This window comes from Brienomyrus brachyistius, unplaced genomic scaffold (genome assembly GCF_023856365.1).
Source record: "Brienomyrus brachyistius isolate T26 unplaced genomic scaffold, BBRACH_0.4 scaffold66, whole genome shotgun sequence".
NCBI classification, from domain to species: domain Eukaryota; kingdom Metazoa; phylum Chordata; class Actinopteri; order Osteoglossiformes; family Mormyridae; genus Brienomyrus; species Brienomyrus brachyistius.
Window position 1 is genome coordinate 474,901 of NW_026042341.1, and position 27,835 is coordinate 502,735.

The 27,835-nt window shown below is 42.1% G+C and overlaps 1 protein-coding gene across 4 annotated transcripts; it reads left to right on the forward strand.

Annotated features, from left to right (window-relative positions):
- fam49a (family with sequence similarity 49 member A) lies at nt 1-27,625 on the forward strand. Of its 4 annotated transcripts, none has more exons than XM_049002321.1 (13): nt 1-176; nt 13,193-13,242; nt 19,353-19,432; nt 19,660-19,739; nt 21,405-21,526; nt 23,327-23,432; nt 23,853-23,989; nt 24,177-24,254; nt 24,417-24,533; nt 24,706-24,785; nt 24,891-25,017; nt 25,115-25,185; nt 25,801-27,625. In XM_049002321.1, exons 4-13 carry the CDS (start codon nt 19,667-19,669, stop codon nt 25,862-25,864), a joined length of 975 nt encoding a protein of 324 aa, XP_048858278.1. In that variant the 5' UTR covers nt 1-176; nt 13,193-13,242; nt 19,353-19,432; nt 19,660-19,666; the 3' UTR covers nt 25,865-27,625. The 4 variants fall into 4 exon arrangements, with proteins under 4 accessions (XP_048858278.1, XP_048858280.1, XP_048858277.1 ...); XM_049002320.1 differs by lacking the exon at nt 1-176 and adding an exon at nt 465-636; XM_049002323.1 differs by lacking the exon at nt 19,660-19,739 and having other exon boundaries at nt 4-176.
- Nucleotides 27,626-27,835: the final 210 nt, after the last annotated feature.

Sequence of the window (27,835 nt, forward strand, 5' to 3'; positions counted from 1 at the left end):
CATGGTGAATTCTGACGGACAATTTGATCAAAATCCAATTTTTACCCATGGCCATGGCATTTTAAAGCGTAGCTCACGCGGTTTTTCTCAATCAAAATATTTAGCCACTGACATTCTTGTCGGTGTACGGTCAGGTTGTTGATCACTGAACAAATACGGATTTACGTTCATAACAGGTTTGGATGGTCTTGGTTTTCATAAACAGTGAACAAAACTAATTATAGTACGTCATTAGTAAAGCCCTGCCGATGCATTGAATTGAGTCATTCTATTTTTTCGCCAGTACCGCTTAGGAAAATGAAACCTCTTAAGGTGTAACTCACATCAAGAACTCCCAATACCAGGTGAAACTTTCCCATTGGCCAGAAAAGGAACCTCCCTCTGAGGTTTAATTGGATATTGTGGAGTTGACTGCTGGCTGTATTAACCAATGAACATCTGAGCTTACAGTTGAGCTTTTATTGCTTTTTGGTTGCGTATGTAAGGGAGGGGTACCGAAAAAAAGATTGGTGCGTATGAGTGTGGTTAAACCGCCAAGGGAAAGTCTTTGGCTCTGGAAGCTTTAGGTTCATTTTCGTTCTTCTGTTTAACGGGTTCTGTCAGAAGCTGTAAATATCTCACTTGGCGGACGTGTCGGTAAGTTTTCCGCCCTCGAGGCTCGACTTTCGGTCCGGTGTGTGTGCTCGTGTGCGACTTGCGCTCGGCGTCACGGACTGTGACTCGGCTCCGGTGTCACGCTGGTCCGCATGAACCGGGTGCCTGTGCTCCGCGGCGGTCTCGGCCCGCTGGGAAAACGGCCGGCCAGGGTTTACTGACCGGGGGAAAATCACGCTGTATAGTGGGGAAGAACTTATACATATGCGCATAGTGTGTAACTTGGTGGCAGAATTTTGATTTACGGCAAAAGGTCTAGTGTTTCACGGTGAGGTGCGTACCGGCAATAATGAAAGCATTCAATAAAGATAGCGATCAAGTTTTCATCATTACACCTACGGCCGTATCAGGCTACCTAGCCGGTTTAAGTTCAGTTAACTAAATTGCTAAACTAGGCTTCTCGGTTATTTCACGTTGCTGAGCGCTATGCGGATGATAACAGGAAACGAGTGGCTTGCCATCCGTTAAAGTGGATTCACCAGCACGGTGGAATTGAGTCATTTCTTTTGGGTATTTGGACATCCTAACCAGTTTATTTTTTCTCTTGAACTTACTTGGCTTTCATACACTAGCAGCTCTAAATGATGATTTTTTTAGCTATTTGCAGCCAATTTTGTGTATCGCCGCAGGTTGTCCGCCTACCGGGTGCTTCTTACGGGTGCTTCATTTTGTCTCCCGAAATAGGAATATAGGTGAACATGCAGACTCACAGACGTAGATAACCTTCCTCATGTACTTGCTGATGTGTGATGATATGACCCCCCCCCCCCACCTATATGCTTTGTATGTTTAAATGTCAAGTCAGTCCTTTGCAAAATAATCATCAGCAGGGCGGCAGTGGCTGGTCGTAAAATCTCTTGTTTTTTGTTTTAGTTTGTACTGTAATCCAGGCGATCCACGTAGGAATTTGTGTGGCTGCTGCTGCCAGGGTTAGTCCAGAGCAGCTGTTCTTTCCCTCAAATCCCCCTGCCAGGGAACGGCTGCGGCCTACCAGTCCTGGGAACGTAATCGGCACGTTACCCTGGAGGCCCATCATCAGGTTCAGGACAGGCAGAACAGTGGGTTTGTGTGTCCTGTTTTTTAATTGTCGTTTGGATGATGTTGACGGGCATAACCCATTGCAATTGTTGGCAGGTTGCACATGTTCTGAGTTCTGTCTCAGAAGTCAGATGCTGTTGTTGATCCTCTGTTGTGGAATGCTGTCTTTGGCTGGGGAGGCAATTATAAGAACAGCTGAGCCTTTAATGGTGACACCCCCCCCCCCACTCCATTTTTTTCTTTTGTTTTAAAAGTGACCAACAAAGTTACGGATTTCTTGCAGATGTATAGTTGTAATTATAATGTTAAAAAGCAGGTGTATTTTAAAATTGTTTTAGGGTACTGTGATATTTATAATCTCCTTCTTGGTCAGACAAATAATTTTGGGGGAAAAACATCGACCGACTGTATCTAAGAAATCCAGGGATGTTTGCTGGTCCCATTGTGATCACTGTAAACATTTGTGTTGAACTAGTTCCACGCATTATCTAGCAACAGAAAAAATGCAATGTGGCCAATCCGATTGCGTTGCTGTGTTTTGAGGAAGACTATGAAGTGGTGGTGTATACATTTTACACAAAGTTGTGTTTTATTTTAGTTTAGCGCTTGCCATTTTAGAAAACTTTGTCATTATCTATTAAAAACTAACTACATTTATTCTAAATGTGCACCATGTAGAAAGCAATTCAGGATAAGTATTTCTGAGTGTGTGGGAAGTAGCTTCTCATGGTTCAGTTAGTGATGAGTCTGGGTATGCAACTGGCAAGTGTTTTTTTCAGGTTTTCTCTCTGGTCTCAGATTTCTGTAGCATAACAGGATATGATGTTAGAAAAATGTGATGCCTGAAAGTGATGTTTTCAGGCCACGTCTAAACAGACGCTGGGTAGCAGCACTACTCAACAGTTGCCTACAAATGGCAGTAACCTTGCAGAAAATGTGATGTAACTTTTGATTCATAGGTTGTGCTATTGTATACAATGTACATATGGTGAATTTCTGTATTTTCCAGAATTTTCATTCTGGAATTCATTCATTCTTTCATTACTCTTCCATAGCGCCTTATCCAGTACAGGGTCACAGTTAGCCTGGAGCCTAACTTTAATAGCATGTGATATGAAAATGGCTTTTAACCTCGGCAAGCAAATGAGAGATGTTTCTGCAGCATATTATTTGGTTGTAGCATCACAGTACAGTAGCATGCATCACTTTCACATCCAGAACTGCCTCACTGCAGTCTGGCTCGTTAAGGCATCAGTTCATTAGAGTGATGGTTGTTGAATCTGCCTCTCCCCATAGCTGGGCTAGATTCTCTAGGCAACTGAATTTCTCATCCAGTCTTTTAAACTGAGCCACAGTAATACCAAAGACTTAAAGGTGGTGGCTGTGGTGTGTTGAAACTGGTTAGATGAATGGAATTGAGTAGATAGTGGTGCTGCCTGTTATATGGAAATATGTTGTTTGGTTATGGGCTCAGAATATTCTTGGTAACATTTTTGCCTGATATGTAGAATGGTTCTGGGTTTGTCTCATGCTTTCTGCCATCAGTGGCACTGAACGGAACTGAAATTGTGAAATTATTTGGTGGGAGAACTGCAGACCTGCCAGTCAAGCTGATAACTGGGACAGATGAGAGCCCTTACAGCTCAGATGGCTGAAGCTAACCCTAGTGCATGATGGTGTTTGCTGCAGCCACCAGCCAGAGCCATCTGGATGATGTTCTAATCCCCAGAGAGCTGTTTCATCGGAGTGTCAGTCCCATTTCCTGACTTCTTGTTTTTTATATCTGGTGTGTGGTGCCACCCTTTGGTGTTCATTTCTCGAATAGTTTTTACCTGTTCAGGCGGAAATAACTTTCAGTTCAGGAGGTTTTGGTTTAATTAAACAACATCTGAGCTTGTCCTGAACTGGTAGGCATCCATAATCAGAACTGAACTTGTAGCTTTATCAGCTTCAAGCAGTCAAGATTCATACAAGTTTATTAGTAGAGGTAAAAACAGAAATTAGATGAGGCACATTGTCCGTAGATGGTGAACTTATAAAGCTTTGGCTGATTTCCAGATTTGCTCCTCTCTAATGTCATACTTCTCCTGTTTTTCTTTCTGCCTGTAGATCATTCAGCGAGCTTCCTGTTTTGTCGTTCATTTTTTTTCTGTATTTGGCCTCTGCAAATCTTTTGCGCTGGAATGTCAGGGTTAATGGTAGGGATGTACCCATTGACATTTTTTCATTTCTGATCCGATTCTGATACAATAGCTCTTTTTACTTTAATATCTTTTTATAATAAAAATCTAAATAAAAAAAACTTTAATAAGGCTACTAGGAACATGTATATCATACTGTTCCACCTCGTTCGTACATCTTGATTTATGCGTTTTTGAGGCAGCTTGCAGTTCAATTCGAATATATTTTACCTGTAGCGTCTGCGCAAAACAGCCCAAGATAGTGACTCCCAAAATCATCCATTGCTTTATTCATAGCACTCGCATCATCACAATTGCTTGTTCTTGTACTGGGATTCCACTAAACACTACTCTCACCTCTCAAAACTTTGTTTTTGCAAAGATTGCAAATCACTGTGCTACTACTTGTTAACAGCGTAAAATACTTCCAGATTGTCACTCTCTTATCTGATGTTCTTAAGCTCTTCATACTGCCATGGGTATGTGCATGACGTTGCTGCAGGCAGAAGTTACCGTGCTCACACCCACTGAGTAGCAAAAATGCCAAGTGCCAGCATTAGTACTCAGATTGAATATTGCAAAAAACACAACTAAAATGGGAAAAAACTGTCGTGCGATTGATTTTACAAATAGCTCCCATTTTGTGTTAAATCTGTCTTTCAATCTGTCATGTATGACTGATGCCCGATCCGTCAAATAGGTCTGGATCGGCGCCGATACCGATCCAAATATCGTATTGGTGCATCTCAAGCTAATAGAGTAGGACATGAGTTTTGTACAGAGGGCATTTGTTAATGTATTAGAATTTGAATTACATGCTGTTATGAAATACTTTTATATTTAGTATTGAAATGCCTTGAGCGTTTCAGAATTTTATGTAGCGATAATTTATAAAGCTTTGGCCGATTTCCAGATTTCATGCATTCATGGAAGTTTTCTTTGAAGTTATTGTAATTCTAATATCTGTACAAGCTTTAAGCAGTGAATCTGTCTGGAGGCAGGGTTCTCCATCTGATGGCATTAATGCCTTCATTGGAATCACAGCCTTGGGTGTGAGATTGTTTGTTTGAAAAGGGTTCCCACTGGCATTTGTGCGTCTGTCATCCTCCGTGCGACCATGGGTCTTGTGCACCCACGCCTGTGAAACAGCCCATTTTTATGTGAACAGTCCTCTTTTTTTTTCTTTAAAGAGAACACCAGGTCATCCTGTGAAAAAGAGCTCGGTTCTTTTAAGGTGCTATCAAAATGGTTGTGAAAGTAATCTCTCTATGAAAACATCTCAGTTCTTTTTCAGTGCAGTAGTTGTGGAAATTAACAGTGTAGGCCTTTGTTCCCTTGTATATGATTTCCAGTCAACAACCCATTATTAATTTCTGTTCCCCTGAGCCTGCTTTGGCAGTTGAATAACACAATACAATCTGCCTTTGAGAAATTTTATTTTATTTAGTGTGATTGAGCTGAAAATGGGCTCCTGTTCCTCATGTCAGCTTAGAGACTCCAGAATGGTCATGGAAGAGTGGAATTGACACAGGCCTAGTTTTACAGTCTTTTTAAACGATATGCACGCGTACTCGCACAGTCACACACGACCCCTTTGTGCTGGCATGTTTCTGAGGCCTTGAGTCCCCAGAACAGAAGCACTATTGAGGCCCATTGTGGAATGTGGGCGGAGTCTTTTGGCCAGGAGTGCGGGCACCGACTGCGGGCCCGAGCACGAGGACAGAAGCCCTTCGCTGAATACCAGCACTTTACATATTCAAGTATTCTGCATGTGGATTTTTTTTCTCTGCATGTCTGCCCCCACTTTGACTCCCACCTCCAGCTTTATAACATTTGTAGGGGGTCTTTTTCCCTAGGAGGTAAAATAGTTTGTGGTCATGATTAGGAATAGTAATAAGTTCCAGTGAGTGTTTTTGGGGAGAGTGGGTTGGTGTAATGCCAGGCCAGTGATGGTGGAGAGTATTTAGGGGTTTGGCCATATTAGGGACAAACTCCGCCCATGTATATGTTTGTCTGGATGCAATTACTGTCTAGTTTCATGAAACGTGGAAGGGATTCTGTTTTTAACACTGTCGGTTGTGATTTTCAGCATGCCTCTAGCGAGGCCTTTTAAAAATGCATGTTGTGTCACTGTGTTTGGCTGTGATTTTTGCATAGTGCATGAATTGATTGCACGTTAACCGAATAGAACATTTAGGTAACCAATAATGCTTTTATGGAGGGCAGTCTGTGTTATTGGAACTCCGTGTTAACAATGTGGTTGCATTTTGGTCACCTTGCTAGGGTTGGCCTTGCTTGTGGCCTGCCCCTGAACTTGTGCTCTTTTACGACCATAGCATTTCCCCTGAGTGACAAACTTGAGCCACACAGCATTGCTGTTTCGTATGTCGTGCATATTTGGACTGTGAAGTAACATGGTTCAGAGCCAGTGTGATTCACAATGGTCTGTGCTTCTCTAAAATATAAATTGTTTCAAACCGGTCTCCTGTAACTGGAAGGTTTAGCTCAGGCCTTGCTCTTTCAGGAGTAATTTTTTTGAATAAAGAGAACAAAATATCTGGCTAACAGCAGCTTTTTTGTCTCTAAAAACCGCATTAGGGTTGTTTTTTTCCTCTTTCATTCTCTGTGAAATTGCCTCACGCTTACTGGTAGTAATCAGACAATGTTCACACAGGCTTTTTTCACAGGCTGCTCTTGTAAAAAGATCCTTTATTGCATGGATGGAATTAGATGGTAATTATTTTATAGAAAAATAATTCTTTTTGGGAAAAGCATCAGTTTGTATTCTGTACTTGTTTTGGATAACTGAATGACTTAATTTTTTGATTGCAGTGACAGAAAGCCGCCCCCTACTTTAGAGAGGACCTTGATGTGTTGTGCGTCCTTGGTTCAATTTCTAGGTATTGACTGGACACACTGGAGCTAATCAGTCCACTAGTACAGTGTGTTACAACCCAGTCCTCGGGGAACCCCGGGACAGTCCATGTTTTTGCTCCCTCCCAGCTCCCAGCCAATCAGGAGCACTGAATGCTTGGTACAGGTGCACATGGAGCTGAGAGGAAGCAAAAACGTGGACAGTCCAGGGTTCCCCGAGTACTGAGTTGAGAAACACTGTGCTAATATATGCTATCAGTGTGCCAGGTTGTGTTAGTGAGTCTCAGATGGACATTCGGATTGGCTTTTGGGTGATGTTTCTGTTAAGATCCTATCGCATATCCATATGTATCTTATTTGTCATTATAGGTGCATCAAGCCCTTTGCTATGTACTCTGCTAGGAATGGTCTTACTTCACTAAGATTAATATGGCCTGCCTTGTTCAGATTTTTATGCTGGCCATCAGAGGCACTACCCTAAGCTATTTTCAGTATCATTTTTCCTCTGATGTGAATGTGTTTGTTTAAAAATGACATCTTGAAGTAATGTTTTAGTCAGAGAAATGACTGATTTCCTGTATCTCGCGTTGGCTGTGAAGGTGACATCAGGTGACAGATTAAATTTTTTTTTAAGTTGGTGCACAATGTGGAATCTTTAGTAGCCTTTGTCTTTAGCAGTTATGGCGAATGCCTATTTTTAACAACATAAACCTAACAGTATTTATCTGGCTTATAGACTACTCTGGTTAATTTCCATAAATTAGACACTTGTTGCAACAAGACAGCTTAAAACGTTAAACGGAACCTTGAAACTAGGGCGATATTCAACCATACTAGGAAAAAAGTTACACTGACATATGAAATCTTTATGATAAATATTGTAATATTTGTAAATCATAAAAGGAGTTGAAAACTATATAGCCAAATATAAATTGATTCTGTCAAATAAGCTGACCTGTCAAAACGGTCAAATAATGTCGAGAATGGTGCCAACACAGAGCAGTTACTTTTTCTCAATATCATCTTTGTGGAATACAGAATATTTCTATACAGAGGAAGGCAAATGTTTTGGTGACCAGTTCTTATTCAAATTTTTCCTCCTTACTCATTTTGTAAAGTTTGTCATAAATGTTCTACACTGTCTGAGTACAACCACAAGGATGAAAAATTATTGGTCTGAAGAGCTCATGCAAAAACAGTGGCAGATAAACCTCAGAATGAACTTCAGAATCAGTCACAATTTTTTGTTCTGTACTTGTTCTTGAATAATTCTTAATACTGACTCAGCCATAACCATTTTATTTTTGTCTAATGTCATTGATGCCATAGCTAAATTCTGAGCCACTTGCTGCGTTGATGGTGGGGGTTGCCCGCTATAAAACGGCCGGCATAGATTAGCAGAATGACATGACATCGTTTTTTATTCTGTGGAAAATTTTCGAGATTTAATAATTAATTATAAACATGTTGTAGGCTGGTACTTTGAGATCTTTTCTAAGTGGTGAATGAGTAACATAATTTCTAACTTTCCACCGTGATAAAGGTTGATTTTTTATTTTTTTTTCCTGCAAATATTAGTCTATACCAATATCCATCCATCAATTTTCTATACCCTCTCGTCCTATGCAAGGTTGCAGGGGTCCAGAGCCTATACCACTTCTATTAACTGACACTGCATCTTTTTTTTTTTTTTCTTTGTTTTTTTTAGGATTCTCATGGGATTGTCTTGATTTTGCTTTCTTTGGTCCTTCTGTTTCCCCTGCCCTCTAAGTGGACCTTGTGGCCCAAATGAAGATGACATTCTGCTTCTGTGGTAGTTTGTGGTTAATATTTAACTGGCTCACTGCATTGTAGAGTGCGCCTCATAGCCACAAGGTCTGCATCCCAAGGGGAGACTTTGAAACCTCAAACGTAAAATTGACTTAAATCCATATCCACCATCTAAGGCTGTCATCAGTGTATTGTAGGAGTGTTGTGTATCATACAGTACAGCTGAGTGGACAGGACTCCCACCTGCAAAATTTAAAGCATTATTACATATCGACAGTAGCATAGCAATATTTAGTCTTTATAAAAACAAAGTTTTGAGAGGTGATAGTAGCATTCAGTGGAAAATCCCACTAAACTAAGCACATGCAATTTTGCGAGACAACACGAGTAATATGAACAAAGCAATGTATGATTTGAGAGTCTCTAGCTTGGGCTGTTTTGCGCACTTTCTGACGATTGTGATACATGAGCGGCTGCGATCACAGCGCAGTGCAAGTGACGCTGTTTCCAGTGGGAGAAACACTGTGGGGCATTTTAAGCCTTCGCCACTTGCATATTCTTGCTTGGAAGATATTCAGATTTAACAGCAAATGCCTCAAAAACGCTTAAATCAAGATGCACAAACGTGGTGGAACAGTATGATATGCATGTTTCTATGTAGTAGCATAATTAAAGATTGTTTGGCATACATTTTTTTCCATCTATGTACTAGTTTTAAAATTTTATATATATATATATATATATAATATAATATAATGTTCATTATATTAAAATCTTGAAGTTAAGAGATGGGCAGTCAGTCTTGATCCATCTTATCTGTTCTGGAGGCAACAGCTGGCTGCCTACCCCTAAAAAAAAAAAAAAAAAAAAACACCCAGAACTGCCCCGAACAATAACTATGTTCTGGAATGTAAATGACCTGGACAATACACAGAGCCATTTGAACGTTCTGAAAGGCTAGTTAGATGGGCAGCTATTCACAGGTTTTCAATGTGGCCCATTGTTTAGCAGTCACAGGTTTGTTTGTCACCATCTATCTGGAGCTTTAGCTACCTCAAGTGAATGAAAGCTGTGGTCGATCTTTTGTTATGCTTGAGGTGGCTTAAAAGGCAGTTCATGTTTTAAGCAAGAGTTACTCTGATTCGATGATGTCATTAGTGAAAGTTCTCTAAAGATAACTGACGGATTTTGCATATGTAGGATGACCCTGATATGCTACTCGCAGAGTGTCATCTGGTATATTAACGAAGATCTCTCGCATAAGCCTTATTTGAAACTGGACTCGAAGCATTAAAATTAGAGTGCTTATAAGTTTAACATGGCTATACCAGCTAAGCAACAGCAAGTAATTTTAAAGAAATTTGCTCACCCTTGTAAAAACTTGCGTGACAGCCCTCACATACTTAATGTTAAATTTTAAATGGGAAGGCCTCTTGTTGCTATAGAAACCACCAGCTATTCATAAGGTGGTTGTGGTTACAAAAACAGAACTGGGTTGGCCAGTCTCTCTCTCCCCCCACCAAACTCTCTGTCAACCAATCTGTTACACCAGGTGCACTTGGTCAAATGACATACTCTGCAGATCAACAGCTACTCTAAGTAGTTTGTGTATGAATGTATTGTACTTTTTGATGCATTTTATTGCCCCACTGTAAAAGATTTAATTAGGGTGCTGGTGGAGGGGGTTGAAAATGATTAAAATGAAGAGTGAATGAGACCGTAAGTTATTCTCTTTGCCTTATTCTATTTGCTTCCTTCATGGGCTGTGCTGCGGTTGTGGTGACCCTTGTTTTAGCAGATAGAAAGCCACACAGTAACACACCTAATATACACTTAGTGACAAAAAACCCAGAGTGGTGGGACTGAGATGAATCTGTATGTAGTGAGAGGTCGTGTGACTGTATCTCAATGATTAAACTATCTGATCAAACGGACAACAGAGTTGGCAGTATGGGCGCACTGCTGGTCCCATGTCAGTAGGGCATGGCACGCCCTCGGGCCAGGATACCTGTGGCGATAAGGTGAGGAAGGGAGCCATACGGCCATTATATCCTCTCCTGCGGCAATTCAGCTGACAGCTGTTGTAAATGGCCCTCATGATCCTGCGGATTGGCACTGGGTCTGAGTTGACGTCTGAACTGTTCCCACGCATGTTCGATAGTGGAAAGGTCAGGGAACCTAGCTGGCCATGGGAGGACCTCAACATATGACACAGGCAGTCCGTAGACACATGTGCCATGTGTGGACGAGCGTTGTCTTGTTGACAGACTGTACCAGGGTGCTGTCTCAGGAGGGGTAAGACATGTGGATGCAGGATGTTACTGACGTAGCGCTGTGCAGTCAGTCCCCCGAATCACTATAGGAGATGACCTGAAGTCATTCCCTATGGCTCCCTACACCATGACGCCAGGAGTAACGCCGGTCTGTCTTTCCACAACATTGGTAGGATTAGTCCTCTCCCCTCGCCACTGCCATGTGCACACATGACAGTCATCCGTAATAATGCAGATTCATTGCTGAACATGGTAGGATGCCACTCGTCATGCCTTCCCGTTACGGCGCCACTCCAAACGCAGCCGTCTCTGTGCTGGTATTATCGGCAGCCTACGCATGTGATGGCGAACCCATAATCCGGTTGATGCCTTTTGTCAAGACACGGTACGGGATGACGTGGGGTGTTGTACAGACTGCAATACCTGTGTCCGGATGGCAGGCGCATATGTCATGGGGTTCGGTGTTGCTTGGCACACAATGCGGCGATCCTTCCTTGGTGTGGTCTGTCTTGGGGGACTGAAACCTTCACGACGTGTGTGGGTGGCCTTATGTGCCCATTGGCTCCAACATCAGACGACTATGACATGCCTCACAGGCCGAGCAATTGCGTGAGACGACCACCCACTACGAGACGTCCTTTGTGTCTGGTGACTAGACGTGGCAGCTTCTTGCAAATCGAATCGTTTACATACCCATGGTTGGTCTGTACATGTACCAAATTACATTCAAATCAGACCAGCGACATTTTTTTTCACCAAGTGTATAGAGATGATGTGATAGCAATTAATCAGCAGAAAATACTTTGTTTCGGTTACTGGGACGTTTTGCTTAAGTGCTGATTAGATTATTTACCAAAAACTAGGTTTATCCCAAAAAATCAATTGCACAGCATGAGGAATGTTGATGTCACAGTCGCCCGATGTTGGACCCAATGGGCACGTGAGGGCACCTACACATGTCGTGAAGGTATAACCCGTCATGTTGATGGATTCGCGTTTTTCTTTGGGATCTGAACTGGCAACCTTTTTGATCCAGTTTCTTGACCACTGTTTGGACGATTCGCGTAGTGTGATGTGGGAGGTCTGACTGGCTGTAATGTAATCCAATAGAGAGGGACAATTCCATATAAGGAAGGTGCCCCGCTAGCATTGCTCTTACTGGGTGGTTGCCTCATAATCCGTTTGCCGCCTTTTGTTGTTCTGTGGTGTGCTCTGGTGTCACGTGTGCTATAGTGAGAGTACGGTACTTTTTTCTTTTATAAATTGTGAGTGAAGGGGTGGGAGGAAGTGTAGGACTGCCTTGTATTGTATTGAAAATGTCAGCCTGTGTTGGAAACATCAGAATGCTTTGTATTAAAACACTAAAGACTTGTAGGTAACATCATGCTTTTTTGGTGTCATATGGATTTTATCTTGTGTATCGGTGATACACAATCGGTGATAACTTTCCACAGAGAATTGCCATTTTCAGAAGATACCTACCTGAGAGAATGTAAATCCAGTTGTATACATTGAACATGGAAAACATGTCTGAGCAACAGCAACAATATGGAATTGTCTGCTTGAACAGAAATGCCAACACGGATTGTCTTGCTGCTTGTAAGAAGATGTAACACTTGATCAGTTTGTGCAGCTTGTCTGTTCAGCTCAACCTGCAGTGTTTTAATCAATCTTTGGTTTAGCTGAGCTGGCATATTCCTGTGTCACCTTCATTTATTATAATCTAATTCAGAATGGAGTTGAAATCCTGTAGCTGAGGTTTGCTTGCCTAGTGATTGGTGGCATCGTTGTACCGGCAAATGCAGCTTTCAATACTTCCTTGATAATCAGCTTTTGTTTGTAACGCAGTGGCTGTCCCAGCTTTTTTTAACCTGTATTATTTCGTTTTGATAATTCTGGAACCAGAAAACATGCAGAAAGACTGCGGTACATCTAGCCTCTCTGTTCCTTTTGAGATACCTAACACTGTTGATGACAGCTGTAAATCATGGTATCTGACACATTTTATGTTTGTGGGAAATCTTGCTAGAAAATTGATCACAACCTGTGACTTTTGAAAACCACTTGTGTTTTGTAACGATTAACTTCTGTTCAGTAGCCCCGACAGTCATTTGATATTCAGTATGTGGGTAGGCTCAACATAGCCTAAAGAGGACGTGTTTCTAATCATCTCCTTTTGTCGGCAAGGACAGCGATATCACTTACACGGCATTGAATAATTTAGCGATGTGTTTAACCCGGAGGGAAGGAAGTCAAAGGAACAGCACATTCTGGTGGATGCGTTCCAGGTTATAAATGATTTCAAGTGGTAATGACTGAATTAACAATTTAATGTGCACTAGTGTGTAATGCTGTTGCATTGGAATAACTTTATGATTATTTTTGTTTTTAATTTTTTTGCAGTAAGACGGAGCGAGCGAATGATATAAAAGAGGACCAGTTTACCAGATAAGGTAATGCTATTTTGTTGTATTTCTACACTTTTGCGTTATTAAAATATGGCATGGGGTTGATGATAGGATTATGCCATTTCTGGAATTCATGCAACATGACCAATATGAAAGTTGTTCAGTGATGACTAGAAAGTCCATTGGCTGATCAGGTTCCTTGCATCTTGGAAATCAAATATTCAGTGTGAAACTTTATGAAACCGTGCACATTGGTGTGACGTGATTGATATTTTCTTTGAATGGCAAGTTCTAAAGGGACTACAAGTAAGTGATGTTATTTTCCTAAAGGGGGTCCACCGGTTCAGCTAACAGGTCATTAACTGGAGTGAAATCGTTCAACACAGCCCTGATTTAAATGAGGAATGCAAGCTGTTGTGCTCAGTTAGGCATCTGCAGAAGTTGTTGAAGCGCAGGTTGAATGTGTCTCAACATTGCTGATATCATAAGGGAACTGAGAAGATTGCAGCCGTGTAAAATGTTTTGTTCCCAAAATTAAATGTGTACCTCCATAGTAGGGACATACGTGTCTTATTTGTGTATGACATACCCCTGCCTTTTGAGCTAAACCCCAACAGGGTTCAGTAGAGTGCCTTTGTCACTTCTGAGTGTTTGAGTTATTAGGAAGGGTTGGTAATGTAACTTTTTTGGACAAACTAACTTGGCTCTTTCCAGAAAGGGTTGGGTGGTTTTTTGCACCTGGGTGGATCTTGGCCTCTCCATGTTCTTTTGGTTAATGTGCCCTCATCACATCAGTGGCTGCAATTTCTCTTAACAGCACAGCACATGGAAATCCCACCAGTCTTTCCTCTCGTTTGCAAGGGCTCATCATGAATCATTTGGAAGAAGAGTAGACTTCTTAACAGTGTAACCTGGGTCGTTGTGCCTGTCTTTCCGTCTTGTGCCTTAGACTTCTGTCTGCAGGTAGTCCTGCATTGTTTTAATTGGTATGCAAGACAGGAAGCCGTTGTGAATCTGCATTACTCATCTAAGCCAACTTAACCACACGCAGTCAAAATGCTGTTGTTTCCATTTTCCTTTCCTCTGTGCTTGCATTAGAGGTAGAGTGGCACCAACTTTTCTCATAAGTTGATCCTGAGTGCAAAGCAGAGATGTGTAAAATCATTTAAGTCCTTTTAGGGTTTGGGGAAACATTTAATGTCTCTGTCATTTGATGTATTTTTAAATAATATCTGTAGGCTCATAGGACATGAAAGCTTATTTAACAATTGTATTGGCACTTGCTGTTTGGTGGAAGACTGCAGAGTACATTTTGTGTGAAGATGCTGATAAACCTGCCTGTATTTTTCTTTTGGAAATAGCCCTTGTGTAGAGTACAAGGCTACATCTGAAAAGGATAGACAACAGCCCTCACAGACAAAATAGGTTTTAGAATGTGTGTAATTTTGTGTGTATCTCCATCTAGCCTCAAATTGCACTAGGACTTTTGTCTTCCAGTGATCTCCATTGACTCTGATTCGGTTTAGTCTGCTGTTTTTCTACAGTTTGTGGGATCTCAGCAGTGCCCTCTTGTGTCTATTCAGGAAAAAGGAAAAATGGCCTTTAGAAATCTTGGAAGATGCATATGGTTATCAGGCATTTTGCATTCGTGCTAGATTATGAGATTGAGCTTCTGTAAGGTTTAGTAGACTTTGCTTTTTAATATTTGACAACACAAGTTATGTATTGTACAAGTTATGTATCAACCCTGCCGCATCATGGGGGTCAGGGCTGCAGGTCTCCCGTGATCTGGAAAAACCGCTTTAAATTCCTTGGTACCTTTGATCCCCTTGGAATTGCAAGATACACAGATCACTGCGAAATATCACATGACAGTCTGTTATAAACACTCTTGGTGTCCTTTGAATCAGCACTGTACGCATTTTATGCAATCGTGAGTTACTGAGCTTTGTGTCTGCTGGCCTTTGTATGTTGCCTGCAGCTTTTGCAAAACTCCCAAAAAAATCCCATTTGATATGATGCTGAAGTTGTGATACAGGAGGGTCAACTGTATGTGTTTTTGGGTACTTCTAGGAAAAATTGGCAGTACCCTGAACTTTGAAATACAATATAATCTTGTATTTCATTTAATCCCAGAGAGAAAATGTCAAGTGGGTTTTTGCTGCAACTCCCTAATTCGATTACTAATTAGAGGACTGATTGGCTGAAGAGTCCTCACGCCTGGGTGTGACCATCTGACCTAAAGGTTACCCCAAAAACCTGCATACACACCGGCCCTTTGCGGATACGATTGGACACCCCTGGTCTAGTCACTGTCCTGTTGAAGCTCAGGGAATCATTCTGATGCTCTCTCTTTCCAAGGAAGTAATCCGTGCTAGGATCCGTTTCTGCCACTTATGTTTTGCATGTATGTGTGCGTGGAGGTGTGGGACATACTGAGATGTGGAATTCCTTCTTTTAGGGGCAAGTCAGACAAGGTTACGGCTTCGTTTTTAATGTATGGAGCTGCATACTCCTGTTTTCGTTATTCATGTCCAAGAGGTGGAGAGGGGGCTGGGATAACTGATTCTTTGTGGGAAATTTTACATGACAATTATGAATGTGTATATTTTGGGGTTAAATTCTTAAACCTAAATTTTAAGCCTGATGCTGTTGGATTAAAAGGGACAAATTATATGTCTTATGTAGCAAACATATATTCAATGCACATGATTTGGAAATGACAGGATATGAATAAAGAAGGCTGTGTTAAGGTACCTGATGTGGGATTGCTGCTGGCTTCAGAAGTAGCTGTAGTAAGAGTGGTGACAGGTTGGAGTGGACTGAAGGTGATTAACCGCATGAGTAAAAGTACAGAGGATCTCAGTCTTTATATTAACTTGGAAATCATGTGTCGTACTTCCTTCTGAAGCAGCTTGCGCCCCAGAATGTCATTGAACATGCCCTTGATGTGTAATTACGAGGTATGGCAATCGCTGCAATGTGGAAATGGGTACTGAGGAAATTGCAGCCTCTCATAACCTTTCTGGTGAATTGGCAGCCATCAGGGCTTTACTATAGCATCATTGGCACTGAGCTCCTAAATTAAGTTAAATCAAAACCAGTCACTTGGGGAATACCCCCCATCCACAGGACGCAGAAAATCAAGCGGATGGTTTTATCTTCCTCCTTTTTAAAGTTTTCATTTCTTGAGGAAAGTTTGTGAGTGTGTGTGAGCAGGGGGGTTACAGCACATGACAGGACTTGATGGTCTGACTCAAACTCTGACCAGCTGCTCTGTGACAAAGTGGGGGGTGGGTGTAGTGTGCCAGGGCAGATCCAACACTAGGAGTTCTGCCAGGAGTGAGTCCAGGCCAGCAGCGACGCCAGCCGGCGGCTTGCTGGGGAGTCTGCTGTTGGCTCTGACCACCCGCTGAAGCTGTGAAGCAGGTCTTTGACAGGCGGCCTGATTGACCCAGCCCCCTCCCCAGGCCCCATTGCCCCACAATCGTGTGAGTGAAGCGTGGGGGGGCTTTGTCTGCCAGCTTGACCCAGTCCTATTTTAGCTCTAGGTAGGGAAATATTCACATACTTTGGTCATTAGATTTATTTATTTAATTTTTTTTTAATTATTGAAAAATAGTCAGTGTGAGTTCTCAGAAAGCTTATTCGATTTATTCATGCATTTCGCCTTTTTTCTGTTTTTTTTTTTTTTTTTTTTTTTTTTTTTAAGAAATCTTTGCTTAATAGAGCATTTTCAAAGAATCCCTTACATTCAAGAAGATTTGTGTTTTTTTTTTTTTTTTTTACTTTTTTAAATTGCTGTCCCTGAAAAGCACTTTTTGTACCTGTGGACTTGTAAGTTTCCACAAAGATGTAAACTTCTGTGCCCGGCCACCAGAGGGCGAGATCAGTCAGCAAATTGTATCAGAGAAATCTCATGCAAATGGCATGGGATTTATATCTGCCATCAGCTCCCTGGGGACATTTTTCTTAATATTTTAAATTGCTGCTCTTTACAAATCCTTATGCAACTATATAAAAGCTTACAATGTAATTTTTTTTTGTCATCGAGTGAAAATCAGTCAGTCAGTCAATCAGTTTATTCGTATAGCACATTTTCAAAGACAAACACGTTGACAATCACAATGAAGGATACATCAAGGATATAGAAAGACTGAACTACAAAAACAAATTTAAAATAAAAACCCATAAAATTATTCCTCAGTATTAAATGAACAAAAAGACAGATATTCAGTGTGAAATGGTCAAAAGACAAATGTTAAAAGGACAAACGACTCAAAGAATTCAATCAATTAGCGCCTTATAAAAGGCAAAAACCAAAATAAGAATAAAAAGGGAATTAAAACTAAGATTAATCAACATTTAAAAACTAATGGAAAAAATGTCTAATTTAGACAATTTGACTAATTTGTATTCAGTAACCAAGGGGGCACTTCTGAGAGTTCAGGGCAGATCGATCCAAAGTTTTGGTCCAATTGCAACAAAAGCATGATTATCAACAGTCTTTAGATGGAGTCAAGAAATGGCCAATAGTTAATGGTTACTGGACCGAGGAGAGTGGGAGGGGACACATGGAATACGTATGTCAGAGATGAAAACAATCAATCAAACTTTTGAATTCGGGTGATATGACAAGATTATTTTTTGCTATGATAGACTTTTCCTGTATACATTATTGTTCCTGGGATAGGCCACAGGCGAAAACCAATAAGCGATAAATGCATGGAGGAAGATGAATGGACGGAATGTGTTTAAACATGTATTAAGCATTTAACTGAATTTTAATGGGTTTCTCAGTACAAGGTTTTTGCTCATCAAAATATCCAAGATTTCATTCTGAAGAATGTGTACTTTAATGCATCAAGTTTCATATATTAATCTTTTATTATGTGTGATTTAAATTTGAGCGAAAAATACAGTGCTGAAGTGATGAGGGGAAAGTAAGCCTGTTGCATTACTAAAAGGTCCTGCAGGGGGCAGCGTTTCCCTTCTAGTAGGGGAGTCCCCCATGCCGCTTCAGACCAAATAGCCTAGGCTTGCATTAAATGACAAAGATGGCAAAAAAAGAGAAGCTGCCGACGGCATAGGAAATCCAGAGAGCTGCACAGCGAGGTTGTCAAAACAAGCACACAATGTCCACCTTCACGCGAGCGTACTGCCCCTGCCGTTTTGGCTGACAATCCCCCGTGTTCGGCACACAATGCGGCTTCTGTGGACAGAGCGTCTCCCCCTAATGAAAACGGGGAGGCCGCAATCAGCACAGCATGCCCGCGCCCTGTGATAAATCACTATGTAAATGCAATACGTGCTGTGTGGGATAGTTTAGGGGGGTTGCCGAGAGGGGTGCTGAATTTTGGCCTCATGTCACTGCAGTACATGCTGAGGTCTTCGTATTTACTCTGAGCCCAGGTCTCGGGGTCCTTTCTGCCTTCAGGCCTTGCTCATCCATAAGTGTAGCCATCTCCGAAAATGTGTGTGATCTCAGTCGGCGCTCCGAGCTCAAGCGTGTGAAATGAACAAGGCGTCATAAGGAGTGATCCTCGTTTCTCGTTAGACTTTTACCCAAAGCATCCCTCCCCCCTTAGTTAATTGTTATTATTAGAGCCATGACTTTTATTGAAGCCAGTCAGGTTAGGTATCCTGCACCTAATAAAACTGATCCACAAAGCCTATGTGCGTGACTCCAAGGGGAGGCAGTTAAATAAAAATGGGCAACTACCTTTCTCCATGAGTAAAGTCTTCGTTAGGATAATTTTAGCAAATGTTATTGTATCTAATGAACTGGCCAGCCAAAGGAGCACACTGACAAGCCTATCTCCATTTGGTGATGTCTTCTGTAATGCTGAGGTATTTACAGCCTTCGTGTTAATCATAAGTTGAAACCTAAAATCTTCATTTCCGCGAAGGTGCAGTGTTTGTACGTCTGAAATCCTAAGAGTTTGAATGTCACTCGGGTGTTTTGCGAAGCTGTATCCCCAGAGAAACAAATGTGGGTTTCTGTGTTTGCTTGGCTACCTTGGTCCGCGGGTGTGTACATTCTTGAACAGCTGTTATTACTATGAAAATTTTATTATTCTCTCTGTTGCAGTGTTTGTTTCTGCTGTTGGACCCAGTGTTTCCTCATGTTTCTGATCTCATCTCTCCCCCACTAGGTTTGCTGGGATGGGTAATCTTCTGAAAGTCCTAACAAGAGAAATAGAAAACTATCCTCATTTTTTCCTGGACTTTGAACGTAAGTTTCCAGGAGGGACATGTGCATGTCTGTATGTGTACGGAGGGACAGTGGGACCTCGGGGTTTCTTCTGTTCCCGGTCAGCATGTGGTCTGTATTTACGGCTTTCTGGAGGGCTGTGCTGAGAGACCAGCCCGTGGACGGGACTTCCGAGCCGCCCGCGGCGAACTCTGCTGATTCGGGATGTGTGATTTGCATTTTCCTCCTCTCCGCTTCTTGTCTTTCAGAATCCAAATGGGGAATCTGTTAAAACTTCTCACTTGCACAGAGCTTCACCAGGGGCCAAACTTTTTCCTTGACTTTGAGAGTGAGCAGTGGGCCTAGGCCTGGCGTGTTTCTTTTGCTCGTCTGGTTCCCCACACCGCTAGCCCCCCCCCCCCCCCCCCCCCCCCCCAGCCCCAGTGCCTGTTAGATAGGAGAGCTCAGTGCACCAATTGGCAAAACAATGTCCCGCCAGTTTCACTTTTTCCACTCGTGCTCCCATGTTGTGTTAACCATCTCTGTCAGTCTGTACCTCAGTTTCTAGTATTGTCCAAGTACAGATTGCATATTGCTAAATTGGTATTAATTGATAGTTATTATTCTGATTTAATGAAGATTGATTGTTTTGCCAATTTATGATGCATGACATCTTTTACATTTAACATTCCATTAATGAACTGACATTTAGGGTGTAACTCGTAATGTGTCTGATATAATTAATTTTTATATTCTTCTGCATGCTTAATTGTAGCTGTGTTTTGGAAATTACAAAATTAACTGCAGCATTTGAAATACTGGAATGTGCTCTTTATGCTAACATGATAACATATAGAATGTTAAAGTTTTTTCTTAGTTTGCCAGGTGGTTAATTTTGAGCTGCACCCCCCCCCCCCCACTTTAGAAAACTGTTAACAATGCTGTAAATGCTTCCTTAACACTGCAAATTATTTCCCTTGATGGGGGATCATGTGAATTGACAACGCAATCTCAATTTGCATAATTACCGCACTAACATGGCTGTTCGCCCTGCCTATCTTCGTATTGCGTACTGTGAAGATTACTGCCTTCCTCTCTGCTTCCATTCAGCAAGGGTTATCACTCAGGCAATTTCAGCCTGATTTTTCAGATGCGTTTCCAAGGATCCCGATAGTGTTCCGTCTTCACCGGCAACCTGACGGGAAATTAAAGTAATTTTGTGGATTCAGGTCTGCGGGGTCTTCGCACAAATCCACCTGAACGGCTTTGTTAGCTTAATGTTTTCAAATGGAGCTGTAAACAGAGTGCCGAATGTTTAATCTGACGGTGCTCATTTTGTGCCTTTTGATGCACTCGTTCGCTTGTGCGTTTTGCATGTGCATTTAAAGTAATTTGTGTCTCCCCTTGTTTACGTCTGCGATGACTGCAGTGCTTGGCTTTCTTCCTATATGCATCTCCTCTTGTGGTACATGTCGACGAACTTCCCAAGGCCTTGGCGAACACCGAGCAGCTTCCTAAACCGAAATGCGTGTAACAGACAGGCACTTTAAGATTTGGCTTCCCCAAGCAGTGTGTGACTTAACAACTGCTGGTGTGTGTGTGTGTGTGGGTTGGTTCAATACTAGTAGGTGGGAATATCAGACCTCATTGCTACTGTCTGGCCTTGTCTGCTCATATTAACATGTCCTGCCCTAAAACTTGTGTCTCCCTGAATGTAGGGCTGCCTTTGCCGTAATAAGCTGTTTCAGTGCTTTTTTTGTGAATCTGCATATTTCAATATTAAGCAATACTTCCCTTCTCAATAATTGGAAATGTAAGCAGGGAATATGAATAATACAGATTAAAATGGTACCCAGTTTTCTGTGGTCCAGGATTTATTTATTATTTTTTTTTATTTATTTTTTTTTTTTTGCGCTGTGCAGTGTCTCTGTCTAATGGCTTCTGCTGTCACTGCCAAACCCCCCCCCCCTTCCAACTTCCCACCTTGATCTGTCCTCGACCCCCTGTGTGACAGATGCACAGCCAACAGAGGGTGAGAAGGAGATATGGAACCAGGTCAATGCCGTGCTGCAAGACTCTGAGAACATCCTGTCAGGGCTGCAGGCATACAAGGGAGCGGGCCAGGAGATAAGGGAGGTACGTCAGGCCTAAGCACCACGCGTTTGTATAAAAAGGAGAGCATGGATGGGCGCATGCAGAGGCGGGCGCCGCTGTGGTGCGTGCATGCAGCGCCTTGTGCCACTGCGCCTTTACCTACAGCCAGTCAGTCTGTAGGAAATGTATGAGAGGCCACACAGTTTGAAAAGAGCAGCCGGTTTTTACGTAATTATAGCTCTTTTTGTTGTTCAGATTTTAATTGCATTTTTTCACAAGATTTCATAAATGTTTGCAGTTCATTTTTGTTTCCTGTTAATAGGTATTATATTGTACTGGTCTGCGCTAGGGGTTTATTTTAGGCTGGTGTGTTTTTTGAAAGCAGTGATCATACAGTCGTGTGGCTGTAGGGTTTAGGAGACCTGAGTGCTTGTGGGATCAGGTCCGAACGGCTTCTAGGCCATGGCTCTGTGCTACCGTACCATGATTCTGAAGACTGCGCGAGTGTTTTTATGTGCTGTTAAAATGTGCACATGTACGACGCCTAATATGTCTTGCCTTGTAACTTAAAACCATCCTGCAATGTGCCAAGTGTTCCTAAGTGAGAGCTGACCTGGTGTTGCATCTGGTCTTGGGCTGCAGTGGGTGTCATTCTCCTTAGGGGGCTCCTCCTCCTAACCTACAGTCTCCTTCGTCTATGCAGGAACTCCCATGGTATTGATAGGGTCAGAGGGCACTTGATCTCAGATGCTTCCCCCCAGCCACTAGGATAGCTGCCATTCAGACTGAGCAGATGGACAGGAATGTGGACAAAAAGTCCTTTTTGGGATAGCTGAGATCCACAAGTATACTTACGAACTGTGTTAGAGGGCATGGCGGACATGCAATTAATCGGAAAAGCGCCCTGCATGTTTTTTTCTCGGTCGTCAGCTTGCAGACCGTTAAGTAGAACTCCGCACCGATCGGTCATCCACACGTGTGCGGAGTGAGCAGGACGTCAGGAAGGTCTCCACAGCTGTCGTGCGGTACGGAGAATAGGCACAGCGTATGCATTTAGAAGCTGTGAGACGGAGCTTGCATGAAGCACACATGAAGGAAAAAGACAAGTTTCAGGGGTGCTTTGAGTGTTTGGAGCTACTGTGCGCAGGAAGGGTGAGTGTGTGTGTGTGCGTGCGTGTGTTTGAGATGCATTTACTTCTGCAGTTAGTTTTTCTTGCTGAATTATGTTAAAATGTACTGACATTTTTTCTGGGGTGTGAGATATAAGGAGGCCAGCCTTAACTACGGGGGGAAATAGCTGCTCAAGCAGAAAAATGTGGAACTAGAGGCGTGTAGAAAGGTCACGGCAAGGGCCCGTTTAGGTTTATACAGGCCTTCTGTCGTCTTGTAAAACGCTCCACTCTTCTTGTAAATTGGTTCAGGGGATGACACCAGAAACACCCTCTGTGTGAAACTTAAGAATGAATGGCGAGCAGAAGTGAAGCATTTAACTGTAGGCGGCCCCCAAAGGTTTATACCTGCCTTCAGCACAGCGAACTTGACCCCAGCAGGAAGAAGGAAATATTCCAAGAAGGGAGCTTTTGTTTTAGGGGGTGTGTTTTGTGAATACTGCTCATGACTGCCTCCTGCGGGTGAAAATGCAGTTTGACTACAGCCTTAACCTCTTAACTGCATTAAACTGTTTCCTCCCACAGCATTGCTCTGAGTATCTTTTTTTTTTTATTTTTATTTTTTTTGTGCTTAAACCTATTTATAAAAAGCTTCTTCAGGATGTAGGTGTATCACCAGGCCTGCATTTTCTTTTCTACAGAAAATAAGTAAATGTTTGCCTTTGTGCTGCAGGCGATACAGAACCCGAGCGACTCGCTGCTCCAGGAGCGCGCCTGGAGCTCAGTATGTCCTCTGGTTATCCGGCTGAAGAAATTCTACAGCTTCTCTCTCAGACTGGGTATGTTCAGCCGGTCTGGACTGGACTGGACTGTCTGTATCGTGTGCACTGACTGATGTATTTTTTGTGTCCCCACAAGGGAAAATTCAATTTTATAAAAATTAGTGACTGCAACCAAAAAACTAAATATGCGAAAAGTCTTATATTTTGTTTGATTACTTATTGTTAAGGTTAGGGCTGGGTAGGGATTGAAAGGTTGACATTGGTGGGATTGTCCATAGACCATGGAGAGTCCCCTTACAGATATAGATGCATTATTTGTGTGTGTGTGTGTGTGTGTGTGTGGTGTCTCTTACTCACTTTTTGGGCTTGATAATGATGACATCACGTTGAGTTTGTCCAGAGTCTTTACCCAGATGTGCTTGGAGAGCTTGTGCATCTTCTCGGCAGTCATTTTTCTCCTCTCTTGCTGGTTTGCAGAGAAGGCCCTGCAGAGCCTGCTGCTGTCGCTGACGTGTCCCCCATACACACCGACGCAACACCTGGAGAAGGAGCAGGCCCTGGCCAAGCAGTTCGCCGAGATCCTTCACTTCACGCTTCGCTTCGATGAGCTCAAGGTCCAGCGTCATTTTTCCTTGGCGATGCGTGCTTTAATCATAACCCCGTGAGCTCTTCGAGCATTATGGGAGATCTTCGTCGTTTTCTTCGAGCGCGAGCCTGTGAATTAGCCCGGAAAACAATTAACTTAATGATTACTTCCATTTGGCTCATCTACTTCTGTTGTTACCCGTCGTGTCTTTGCAGATGAGAAACCCAGCCATCCAAAACGACTTCAGCTATTACCGGCGGACGATCAGCCGGAATAGGCTGAACAACATGAACGTGAGTCGGAGTAGCAGGGTGTGCGCTTGCCACTCGCACCGGGATTCGAACCCCCATCCCTTTTTGGGAGCTCCTTGTTAACTGAGAGCAACTGTAATTGAAAGTAGCAGCAGTCCTTATTCTGCTCCCTGATTCTGTTCTGTTGCTCTTTTAAATCTCAAGCTGGACATTGAAAATGAAGTCAACAATGAGATGGCGAACAGGATGTCCTTGTTTTATGCTGAAGCCACACCAATGCTGAAAACTTTAAGTACCGCAACGACTAACTTTGTGACTGAGGTAAATGGAGCTGAGATTAATCTTTAGTGATAACTTCCCCTGTTTTGGCTAGCGTTCCCACGGCGTGCAATGATCCACCGTGATTAGCTGTATTGCTAGTGTACTGTGTTATATTTTTGTGCACGTTAGGTAATGCATCATGTGTTGTGCATTCATCTCTCTCTGCATACAGAACAAAACGTTGCCCCTGGAAAACACGACAGATTGCTTGAGTACGATGGCCAGCGTTTGTAAAGTCATGCTGGAGACACCGTAAGTTCCCCTAAACCGGAAATCAATGCCCTGGCGGCCCAATGCGGGGCCCGCGGGTACGGCTTCGGATCCTGGGTACTGATGCCGTCTTCTCTGCCCTCTCAGGGAATACACGAGCAGATTCAGCAGCGAGGGCACGCTGCTCTTCTGCATGCGGGTGATGGTGGGCGTCATCATCCTGTACGACCACGTGCACCCTGACGGTGCTTTTGTAAAAGCCTCAAAAATTGACGTAAGACCCATCGCTTCTTTTCTGGTTATCAATTCCATTTATTTGTTGAAATTTTCTTTATACGTAACATTGCACACTCCCCACCCCCTTTTTCCAGATGAAAGGGTGCATAAAAGTTCTGAAGGATCAGCCAGCTGACAATGTTGAAGGTCTCCTGAATGCCCTCAAGTACGTTGTCTTATGCTGTTTTATCGATTTTTTTTTTTTAAAGTTTTTTTCAAAGTGAGGGTGGGTGCACTTTCTGATTGAGCTTTGCTTGCGCTAAGCTTGATGCCGCTCGGACATCCTGGGGATTCTGGGAATTCTGGGGTTTCTTCATGTTTGTGGATCTTCTTTCCATCTAGATAGAACGGAGCATGCATTTCATATGCCTCCAGGGTATTGCCGTCAATGACTGCCGCTATTTTCTAGTCACTGTTTTCTCCTTTGTCTTTACCGGTATCTTTTCTTAATTCTGGTCACTGAAGAGTCTAACATTCTGGCTACTTCACAGAACTGTGAATTGTGGCAGTATGTGGATAATCTGTGTCCCAGTGTAGGCCATAAATAACATTAGAAAGGTTTAACATAAATGTCTCTGGTTAGTTTGCATGCTTATTTGTGGACTGGGGACTAGAGCATTTTACAAGCTCGTACTACTCGTCATTGGAACCGAGTGGCTTACGTAATCCTCTTTCCTTTCATCTGTAATCGTTAGAGCACATTTTACTTTACGTTTGGCAGGGTGCTTACCAGAGCTGTATCATAAAGACGTGTAAAGCTAACGGCAATTAACATTTTCAGGTTCACCACAAAACATCTGAATGAAGAATCGACTCCAAAAAACATAAAAGCAATGCTTCAGTAATATGTTCTGTATGAAGAGGATCGATGCAGTGACCTCAAGTTGTATATGTTTACATAATTTAAGGACTTGATGTTGATACTTGTCTGTATTTACAGTCATTCCTTCTGAAGTTACTGAAACCTATAAAAAAATTCTTAGGGGGGAAAATCTATTTGCTATACCACTGTTTATTGAAGCACAAACTAATGACAACTTCAGCCTTACAAACCTGAAACATGCAAAATGCTCGGCTTGCGTTATTTGAGGTTTACAGAAAGGGGCTAAAATCACAGGCTGTTTCATGCATTCAGGGAAGCGTAGTGACAGGCAGCGAAAGCATCTGTGGATTTTATCATTTAAATCATTTGTCATTAGAAGGAATTAACAGGAATTGCAAGATGTGCATGAATGCCAAATGTCTGTGTGTGTGGATGTTTTTTTTTTTTTTTTTTTTTTTTTTAACTGTTATGGCGAGATTTCAGACATTGTGTGCATTTGCACATTCCTGTTCAAATGGTTATTTGTAGTATGTATGCGTCTAACAAAAAGCTTTGCTGAAAATATAGCTTTAAATTCAAATGTGACGTTGAGAATTTGCAAGGTGACAGTAAGTGGATGAGAAATGTCCTGTTCCAGTAAAGACCCCAAAGTAACAAAGTCCAGACTGATAAGAACCCAAATTTACCTGCACCAGCCCGCCAGAGTCCCCGAGCCCACATCAGCCCATGAAGTCCAGTAGGGATACAAGATTGGTTTGTTTGTTAGAACATGCCTGATGTGTGAAGTAGTGGATTTCTTCGGAAGAGGTTTGTGCTGCAGACCTTGTTTTAAAAATGTCTAAAATATTATAACCCCCCCCCCCCCCCCACCCTGCGGATTTCAGTTGAGATTGTGTCTTTGCTGGGTTGGCTTTTGCAACGATGATATTCTCCTTTCCGCTGTTTTTTTGAGGGCATCAATGTCCAACATTCTGATAAGGTGAAACAAAAAAGTACTTTTATAATAATCAAACTTTGTATATAATTGTCCATGGCATTAAACAGGTTAATGTGCGACGATTTCACCTGTAGCTCACAGGCACGGCGTACATGAAGGGGGGCTTTTCTCTTCGAATCTGATCTGAACCTTCTTTCAATGCTAATATATGCTTATCTGAAATGTATCATGAGTCATTAAGGATGTTTAACTGCAACAGCTGTCAGACTGAGTAAAATCATGGATGATTATTGTGTTTAACAATTTAACATGGTGAATTTAGTCCCCTTAAGTAAAAAGCCATATATTATGAGTGTCATTCTTATCTTGCCTGGTGTGTTTGTTTTTTTTTCCTTTTGGTATTGTAACATTGTACAGCAGTGTGATTGATACTGACGGTTAAGATTGCTCATTAACAATTTTGTTTCTCATACTGTTATTTCCAGCTGAATCATACAATCGAGGCTTCAGCAGTCCTCTTTTCAATACATTTGGGCTCGTAGGATCTTCAAATTGGAGAGTTTGGCTCAATTCCACATTTCTTAGTTTTTATTAGGCTGTATGTATTTAAAAAAAGAAAAAAGTTGTCCAAAGTACAAACAAAGCTTTTTGAAATTTGAATTTAAATATATCAGATGTTTAAATCATTATTTATTGAAAATAAAAGCCTAATCAGTTGGGGAAATATTTCAACGTTAGAACATAATTTAGAAATGCCACCAGATAACCAAAATGCTAATGTGGGTTTTTTGCTTTTTATTGTTTAGTGAATGGGTGTGTGAACAGAGAATAAAGTTTGGAACGATGTTTCCTTCTGGAATGTTTTTTTAATGCGTTCAGCGTGCCCCTCCGTCTGTCGCACATGTGAAACGGATACCCCCGTACAACATGTGGAGAACAACAGGCAGTATGGAAAATCAATATGGCCGTAAGACAAGATCCACTGGTACGGCTCAGGTTGCAGACTTCAAAAATCTCTGAATGGGCCCAGTATGTAATCGTTTGATAGCTAAGGGG